Source organism: Lactuca saligna, chromosome 5 (genome assembly GCF_052625555.1).
Source record: "Lactuca saligna cultivar CGN05327 chromosome 5, ASM5262555v1, whole genome shotgun sequence".
Taxonomy (NCBI): domain Eukaryota; kingdom Viridiplantae; phylum Streptophyta; class Magnoliopsida; order Asterales; family Asteraceae; genus Lactuca; species Lactuca saligna.
In genome coordinates, this window is record NC_136421.1 from 234253291 (window position 1) to 234262709 (window position 9419).

Below are 9419 nucleotides of genomic sequence, written 5' to 3' on the forward strand. Positions count from 1 at the left end.
TTTATGTAGATCTACTTGTTGCTTATAAATTTTAAATTTATTAAGAGCTTCACCTTTTGAATGTGGCAAATATTCATAACAATATCTAGATACATCATCAATAAAAGTAACAACATAGTTGTTGTTTCCAAAGGAAGGTTTTGCATGGAAATCATATAAATCACTATGTATAAGATCCAACACCTTGCTTTCCCTAACAACATCTTTGAAAGGTTGTTTGGTGATTTTAGTTAGCATGCATGTTTTATATGTTGCATTATTTTGTATATAAAAAGCAAGAATTAAACTCATTTTAGACATGTCTTTTAATCTTTTGTAATGAATGTGTCCTAGTCTACCATGCCATAATTTAGGTTTATTAAAATTATTATTGGTATTAGTGGACGACATGCAAACCGAATTATCAATAGAAGGATAATTAATATTTAACCTAATCATTCCATTACATACATATCCAAAACCCATAAAAGAACCATGTATTGACAAGATATACTTGTCACTTTCTAACACTTTTTTGTAACCATAATTATTTAATACAATTTCAAACACGAGATTCTTACGAATACCTAGAACATATAGAACATTGTTCAAACACAAACATTTCCCAGAAGTAAAAGTAAGTAAAATATATCATACGCTCTTGATTGGTTCAGTTGCAACATTTCTCATCTTCACAACAGATCCATCTTCAATTGGTTGAAAGTCCTTAAACCAATGTAGATCTTTGCAAACATGACTTGTTGCTCCCGAATCAACCCACCATACAACATTATCATCTTTCACATAAAATGCTTTAGAAATCACAAAAATATAAGTCTGAATATATTTAGAAATCTGCATGAAAACAAAAAAATCTGACCTTTTTGCTTTTCTGGATCCTTGGATCCACTTGGTCCAGTACCATCCTTGTTCACTTTATGAAAACAACAATCTTTCTTGAAGTGAACCGGTTTGTTAAAATTCCAATAAACCACTTTAGCCTTCTTGTTGGAAGACTTGTCATCCTTTTCTTTAAACTTCCTTTTTCCATTAGACTTCTTTTGATTCTTTGATCCATCTCCATCCACCATGTTCAAAGAAGAGGAACCAACTTGGTTCTTTCCTCTGGGATTGTTATTAAGTTCTTGAGTCCTTAAAGTCTCTTTAATCCATAAATGGCTTCCAAGTTGAGTCAAAGTCAATTCATCTTTGTTATATTTCATATTGTGTTTAAATCCATCCAGGAAGGGAGCAGTTTGTCAATAATCACAGCCACAAAAATGGCTTCATCAATTTTTAGACTATGTAGACCAAACTATCCCATGATCGTTAACATTTCATGGAATTGTTCCATAATAGGTCCATAGTCAACCATCTTGTAACCCATAAAGTTACCAACCATAAACTTTTTACTAGAAGCATTGTCAATTATGTACTTGTATTCAAGAGAATCCCACATTTCTTTTGCACATTCGATATTTTGATAGATATCAAAAAAAGAGTCAGACATACCATTGAGAATATGACCACGACAGATGTAGTCATCATTGTCCCACTTAGATCTCTTCCTTGTTGCCTCCAAAGTTTCATCCTCAGCAAATTTTGGCATGGGTATACTCAGAACATACACCACTTTTAGAGTGTTCAGGAGGAACTTCATCTTCTTCTGCCATCTATGAAAGTCTTGGCCTTCAAACTTCACAAATTTATCAAACTTGCATGTTATTTCCTTAACATAATCGTCACTTGCCATGATCACAGAAATACTTTAATATTTGTTAGAAATTTAGGGTATAGAAAGGCTTATAAATTCTGAGAATTATGATATCACTTCCAAATTAAAGTATTTGGGTGGTACTCCCAATCTTTAATCGAATAAGACTCGGAATACACTCAGAATACGAGAGCAAGAACATATAATTTAATTGTTATGAACTTCGAATGTACCAGAAAAATGAGACCAAAAACTGATTTATGAGTCTGAAAATTTTCATATGACAGTTAACTGTCATAAAACTACCAAAAGTGACATAAAAACAGGTATTTAGATAATGTTCAAACCAAGGATCAATTCTTTGAAAAACCGAATTTTTGATGCATTTTATGATCTTGACCCCTATTAGGGGTACTGCCCTTGGACCCTACTCCCAGGGGCGCTGCCCCCAGAACTCCATTCATTCAGGGCTTCACCCCTAAATGACAGTGTACTTTAAAAACTTGATCAAACTTAAACAAGTGTGCACTCCACACCTCCCTTACTTGTTTAATACCTATCAATATCATTTTTGGTCAACAAATTAATCCTATTACACTTAAATAACATTAATGATAACAAATCACCAACAATAAACTCTTGAAATGAATACATATAATTTGGGATTTTGCTTTGGGTAGTGATTTGTATACAATAATTTTTAGCCATACATAACAATTTATGTTTTAGATGATTCTACTATACAATTATATAAAGCATAATTTGTTGTGTTTGGCTAAAAAGTATTGTGTACGGATCATTACCCTTTTGGTTTGTCAGAAAAATGTTGTTTTTTGGATTTTAGAAACCTCTTTTAACAAAGTTAACTGTCATTTTACGATAGGAAATTGATGTTTTGATCAAAAAATATGTGAGAAAATCTACAGATAAATCCTTAAGTTTATGCTTCATAATCGATTTACTCTTTATTTTATTTTAGTTAATTAAGTCCCAAAACCGGAAATTGTATTCATTTTGCCCTTTTACCTGATTAACAGGTTATCCAACTTTCAAAAATTATACTTTTGGTCCAGATTTTAAATTGGATTAAAAATTTGTTCAAAATTTTACATTTTGGCTTGGATTCTAAATTTTATTATGAATTTAGTCCAAAATTTATATTTTTGGACTAAATTTCAAAATTTTATTACAAATTTATCCTAGATTTAGTTTTTTCGCATCGTTTTTTTCAAAAAAAAAAAAAAAACAAATATGTTTTTTTGCTTTATAAAATCACATTTATACAAATCAACATATTTTTATATAAAAAACCTTCTTTTTTCAATATAATTTTTTAAAAATATTTTTGTATACGAACTACGTATTTATAAAATTAGGTATTTATTAAGTGTGTGTGTGTGTATATATATATATATATATATATATATATATATATATACAAATCAGTATTTTTTTAATAAAAAAAATATATGCACACACATAATTAATAAAATATATATATACAAACATCTATTTTATAATAAATGTATTTGTATACAAACACCTTTTTACAATATACATACATACATATATATATATATATATATATATATATATATATATATATATATATATATATATATATATAACACATATTTTATAAACATATATACAAACAATTATAGTTTATAAAAATATATGCGAACATGATTTTATATATATATATATATATACTTAATAAATACCTAATTTTATAAACACTTATTTTCGCATACAAAATGTTTTTTTTTTCAGAAATTATATAGAAAAAGGAAGTATTTTTATGTGAAATTATGTTTCTTTAAATAAATATGGTTTTGTAAAGCAAAAAAAAATGTATTTGAAACAAAAGTTTAAGTTTCGGATCAAATTTATAATAAAATTTAAAATTTATGCCAAAAATGTAAACTTAGACCAAATTTATGATAAATTTTTGATCAAGATTATAATAAATTTTAGAATCTTGATTAAAAATGTAGTTTTTAAAAGTTAGACGAACTGTTGTTCAGGTAAAATGATCAAAAATAAATATAAAGGCTTTTTATTTATGACTTAATTGACTAAAAAATGAAGCTTAAACGTTTTTAATTGATTTTCTTATAGATATAGTTGGCTTTGAAATAAGATATTTTATTAAATACTTTTTTTTCTTATAAATACTATCATACACAAATTACTTGTTACCTGATGTGTTTTGTATTTTTTTTTTTTTTTTTTTTTTGTCAAATATACAAACTTTTATTTTATAAAAGTATTGGCAAATACGTTATACGTTTATTATTTTATTAATCTATCCAAATTCAGATATCGCGCTTCAATCAAACACCACCGGAACCACCGATGTTGCATTCCGCACCCCACCTCCTCCTCTCCTCCTCATCCGCCGTTCTCCTCCCTTCTTTCTCCCTCCTTCCGAATAGCCGTTTCGTCAGAGTACCTAACAAACCCTACTCTCTTTCACAACAATATTCGACCAGGCCTCTTGCCCCATTGCTAGCTCAACTCCCCGATGCGGCCTCGCCTGAAGAAGGACCCATCGAACTCCCCTTCTCTATACCGTCATTTATCTCCACCGACGATGACCCTACCACTCTCCAAGTCGCCACCAGCGTTCTCCTCACCGGCGCCGTCTCCATCTTCCTCTTTCGCTCCCTCCGTCGCCGTGCAAAGCGCGCCAAAGAACTGGTTCATACTCTCTCTCTCTCTCTCTCTCTCTCTCTCTCTCTCTCTCTCTCTCTCTCTCTCTCTCTCTCACACACACACACACACACACACACAAACACACACACTTGAATGCGTTCTCAACTTATCGTCACAATTTAGCATCTAGCTCTTGTATTAGTGGTATCACAGGGGTTGGATTTGTGTAAACCCTAATTAAGATGCGCAATTGAACCTATAGAAGTTATATGCGAGTATTAACAATGATTGAATTGAGAATTTTATCTATGGATTAGAAATTTAGGTCTACAGGAGTAGAAACTAAAAAGACTTTGAAGGAGGAGGCACTTGAGAGTTTAAAAGCAATGACGCCGGTTGAGGCAAATGCTCCTCCGTCGCCTCTTCAGGCGTTGCTGGGAGGTTTATCTGCCGGAATTATTGCAATTATTCTTTATAAATTCACCACCACCATTGAAGCTTCTCTGAATCGTCAAACCATTTCTGATAATTTTTCGGTATGAATCAATCCTTCACTGCTTCATAAATCATAATTCTAGTATTGTTTAACTGGGAAATCTGATTGCTACTCAATTTCTTTTTGTAATTTTACATTTGTTTGTCATCTTTCTGCTCAAATTATCATAACAAAAGTTTTTGCCTTACAGGTCAGACAAATCACTATAACCATAAGGTAAACATACAATTGTTCATCCATCTCCTCTTCCCATGACTTAAGTTTCAAGAAGATTAAAATGCTAAAAAGATGTTTGTATTTGATGCATGTAGGACTATTATAAATGGTATATGCTACCTTGCCACATTTGTTTTTGGCATCAACGCAGTAGGGTTAATACTCTACTCGGGTCAACTCGGTCTCAACTCAATAATGGGAGATTCTCCAAGTGAAAAAATTCAGAACAAGGAAGAAACACAATCAAACTCCAATCAGACGGAAACAAACATAAATGATGAAGATCAAAGCAGGCAACAGTGAGATAATAGTATTTGAAGTTTGTTTGTAGTTTCTGTGTATACCATATTTTTCATTATTATATATCATTAATCATTAATTTTGACAACGTTGGTAGCATCATATATTCTTTTCTTTTTTACCATAGCATTGTACTTAGAAGAATTCGTCTAATTATAAGCAATGTTATTAGAATCCAAGCGACTTTTATATAGATTTTTCAAAAGTAGAATGTCTTAATAAGAAAATTAAAATGAAAGCATAATGTTATAATTGGGTGAATCTTCTAAGGAATCATGCTATAACGAGAAAAAAGAATATAGAAGCATAATGCTACAACGGAAATAAATGAATGTATAATTGTATAATACACAAATAAATTCAAATATTTGTTATTTCTTACATCTATCTCTACTTTTTTAACGGATCAAATTAGTTGCATCTATTATTTTGTTCATATTTAAAGTTTTATTGTTAATATGTCAAATATGATTTAAAAACAGTAGAATTATAATATTTTTTAGAAGGTTGCAAAAAGAATACTAAACTTTGTAATAATGTAAGATATTGGACTAGTGAAGAACTGAAGATATCGAAAAGAGACGTTTATTAAATGACATTTAGAAACTGCTAGAAAGGATTGTTATGCCCTCAACTTGTTTATATTGGGGTTGAGATTGAAATTAGATTTGAACAGTTGAACTATTGAATTTGTGTTCATTTAGCCACCAAACTTTGTTTAACTTGTAAAATGCCATTGAAATAGACGCTTAACCCTTTTTTATTATTTGTTTGCTTTACATTGCAAATCACATTGATCGTCAAGGATCATATTCTTTTAATGTGTATATATAAACTTGATATATATATATATATATATATATATATATATATATATATATATATATATATATATATATATATATATATATATATATATATATATATATATATATATATATATATATATATAATTAAAAAAAAAATGCTAACAATTTAATAGCAAAGATATACGATGAAAGTTTAATAAAATTTTGAAGGACTTTGAAGAGTGAATTATTTTGTGTAGAACTGTGGATTTTCTTGGGCATATAGATGAATGATGAATCGTGAATACTACTTTTAGAAATGGGATCGGTCAAACATTGACTTCAATGTCGTTTGGGTGGTCAAAATGCAAGAGATATCATGTTTAAATAAAAAGTAAAATAGACATAAAAATATCATATTTTATATTTTTAATATAATATATATGAAAAAAAATATATATAAAAAAAAAATAAAAAACTTTGAATCTTGCATTAGAATTTTATCATTAAATGTATCAACAAAAACACTAAATTTTGTTTACCTTGTAACACACCAAACTTGTTATTTTTGTTCAAAACGGATACTTGCTATCATTGCTATATCATCGATCATAAATACCAATTTGCATAAAAAAAAGGTTAGAGTTAAATTTTACAAATTTAATAAAACTTAATAACTAGATTTAGGATAAATTTAATAATTTAGTGTCTGATTTGGACTTGACACTTTATATTAATACGATATGACAAATTTATGAAAGCCAGGATTTCAAGTAATTTCACAATTATGACAACGATCACAAAAACAAATGAACAAAACAAATCTAGTTCTCACAAATGAACAAATGCAGGTAAACAAATCAAGGAAATTCAAGAAAATTGTGTAAACACACACATATCATGGATGCATGCATAACATACTTGTACAATCCAAGTTCCTACTTCCATTCCCACTTGTACGATACCACCACTACATAATAATCAGAAAAAAAAATGTACAAGCATGCAAAGCACTAACTCAAAACCCTAACCCAGCCGCGTCGACACCAAATGTACCCCGGCTCAGCCGCTCCAACTTCCTGTTTTCCCAAACACAACTCTCCGGTAGTAGCTTAGCCGCCGCCGTTTTCATCGGCTCCGACTTGCACCTTGTCAGCACAAACGGTTCGTACCCCATCGCATCCGCCAGTTTCTGCTCTAACATCGTCGCCATCGACGGCGGTGCCGGTAATGAACAAGATGACCGCGCCGGCTGCTGTAACGACGATTGGCGTCCTCCGTCGGCCACCCTCATCACATTGTTTATGGTGGCAATAGCATTAGCAGCAGAACAAACCCTCGATTCATCTTTGCCATCCGCTTTGACCACCGGCGGCGGCGGCGGTGGAGGTTTTCTTTTATTGGAGTTTCGTCTGATGAAATCTGTACTACAAACCCATGTTTCCTTTGAAACCTCCATTGATAACTTGGGCTCATACATCATCATTAACAAACAATCCGGCAACACCATCTCACTTTCTCTCTCCTCTTTCACCTCACTTTCTCTCTCTAAAACTTCATTGCTGACCATTTCTTCCTCAAGGTTTGCAGAGATCTCTGGAACTTCAGTCATAACCATTGTTGAAACCTCTTCTTGAGCTTCTTCCATGCCAGAATCAACTTCATGTTCTTGAATCTCAAAATCTTGATTCACATTTTCTTCAAACAAAAATTCAAGACACATACTTTCTTCTTCTTGATCTTGACCCACTTCAGTGTGTTGTACATTTTCATGTTCTTGATCTCGATTAGCTTCATCTTGTTGTACATTTTCATATTCTTGATCTTGAATAGTTTCAACTTGCTGTACAACGTCAAGTTCTTGATCTTGAATTGGTTTGTCTTGTTGTACATTTTCTTGTTCTTGATGTTGAATAGCTTCATCGAGTTGTACAGTTTTTTGTTCTTGATCCAAAATCATGACTTGCTGAATATCCTTTAAATCTTGTTCAATTTGATGGTCATGGTCAACAAGTTCTTCATCGTCTTCTTCATTTTTAGCAACAGTTGGTTCCCAAGATCGATGTGTGAGAGCTTCGAGTTTCATGGGGTCAGATCTGCATCTCATCAACAACAAAGCATTTTTTGGTGGAACGCAAATGCTTACTCTTGCTTCGTCTTTATGGCCTTCGATCCTGTCGTTTATAATCTCCAGATCTTCAAACACATGTCGTCTTGATTTCTTAACAACGATTTCTTCGTCGTCGTCTTCTTCTTCTTCTTCTTCTTCTCCGACAACCAATTCGATGTCTCTCTGACCACCTCCATCTCCGTCCTGCACTGCTACCAGCCACCGTGCAAACACTGCACAACCTTGACGGTTACCCTCTTGTGTCGACACCGTCTTCTCGTCTTTCCGGCAAGGAAACAAGCAGCTGAACTCCGATCCAAGTGCTCTTAAAGCGTCACAAATTGTCACCGGAAAATGAACCCAACTCCTCTGCGGCGGCGAATATTCTTGATTTTGATTTTGATGAGTAGCATTTGAGCCAAGATTTAAACTTTCATTGAGATTTTGAGTTTTTGAAGCAAAACCGTTGAGGGGGTGTTCTAAGTTTCTGAAACTAACCTCGCCGGCGCTGTGTCTTCTTGATAATGTTCTGAGCTTTTTCGCTTGTTTCTTCTTGCTCTTCACCCTAACTTGACCAATGCAGGTGACTTTAGGTGAAGAGGGTTCCGGGTTCTCGAAACTGCCTCTCTTTTTGGCGGTGGTGGGGAACATCGCCGGCGACGCGCCGCCCTTGATGCTGCCACTGTTTCTGAGCCTACGACTGAGCGAGGTTGAGAGGGAGTTTGGTGGGTCTCGAGCTACCCCAGCTCGACCTGGACTCAAGATGGATTTGGATGAGATCTTCATGGTGTTGTCGTCAGAAAGCAATGTGGTGGTAGGTGGTGTGGTTAAGCGGATTACATTGGTTGTTTCCCGGTGGTGGTGGTTGTGGGGTTTGGTTGCATTGGTGGAAGGATGGTGAGGTGCAAGAGAGCAGTAAAATGGGCGATGATTGAGGATGATGATACGAAGATTTGTCTTTAGCAAGGTGCAACGATTGTAGACAGGGCAGAGTTAGATGACTAAATTACCCTTGATGTTTCACGAAATTTCTTTGCGTCCCAATTTTTTTGGCACTTCCGTAGATGACAGCTGCTTATTACCACGTCAGCCAAAAATAATTTACGATGGGTAACATGCATCGAGATATTTGGTCAAAGGACAAATATATGATGGGTT

At 33.0% G+C, this 9419-nt stretch overlaps 2 protein-coding genes across 2 annotated transcripts; one reads left to right on the top strand and one right to left on the bottom strand.

Moving 5' to 3' along the window:
* Window positions 1-3987: 3987 nt before the first annotated feature.
* On the top strand, window positions 3988-5451 carry LOC145046336 (uncharacterized). The gene is made up of 4 exons (XM_078994619.1): window positions 3988-4396; window positions 4669-4887; window positions 5038-5063; window positions 5159-5451. The coding sequence occupies exons 1-4, from the start codon at window positions 4052-4054 to the stop codon at window positions 5364-5366; spliced, it is 798 nt and encodes a 265-aa protein (XP_078850745.1). The 5' UTR covers window positions 3988-4051; the 3' UTR covers window positions 5367-5451.
* A 1718-nt stretch (window positions 5452-7169) lies between these two features.
* LOC145046384 (uncharacterized) lies at window positions 7170-9047 on the bottom strand. Its single transcript, XM_078994673.1, has 2 exons — window positions 7686-9047; window positions 7170-7604 (listed from the first exon to the last, which is right to left on the bottom strand). The coding sequence occupies exons 1-2, from the start codon at window positions 9045-9047 to the stop codon at window positions 7170-7172; spliced, it is 1797 nt and encodes a 598-aa protein (XP_078850799.1).
* Window positions 9048-9419: the final 372 nt, after the last annotated feature.

Bases quoted from the DNA above. Each gene is read 5' to 3' on its own strand.
- LOC145046336 (XM_078994619.1), top strand. From the start codon at position 4,052: ATGTTGCATTCCGCACCCCACCTCCTCCTCTCCTCCTCATCCGCCGTT. The intron at 4,397-4,668 runs GTTCATACTCTC...TCTATGGATTAG, and splicing joins CAAAGCGCGCCAAAGAACTG to AAATTTAGGTCTACAGGAGT. The intron at 4,888-5,037 runs GTATGAATCAAT...TTTGCCTTACAG, and splicing joins CCATTTCTGATAATTTTTCG to GTCAGACAAATCACTATAAC.
- LOC145046384 (XM_078994673.1), bottom strand. From the start codon at position 9,047: ATGAAGATCTCATCCAAATCCATCTTGAGTCCAGGTCGAGCTGGGGTA. The intron at 7,605-7,685 runs GTGAAAGAGGAG...TTATCAATGGAG, and splicing joins TTTTAGAGAGAGAAAGTGAG to GTTTCAAAGGAAACATGGGT.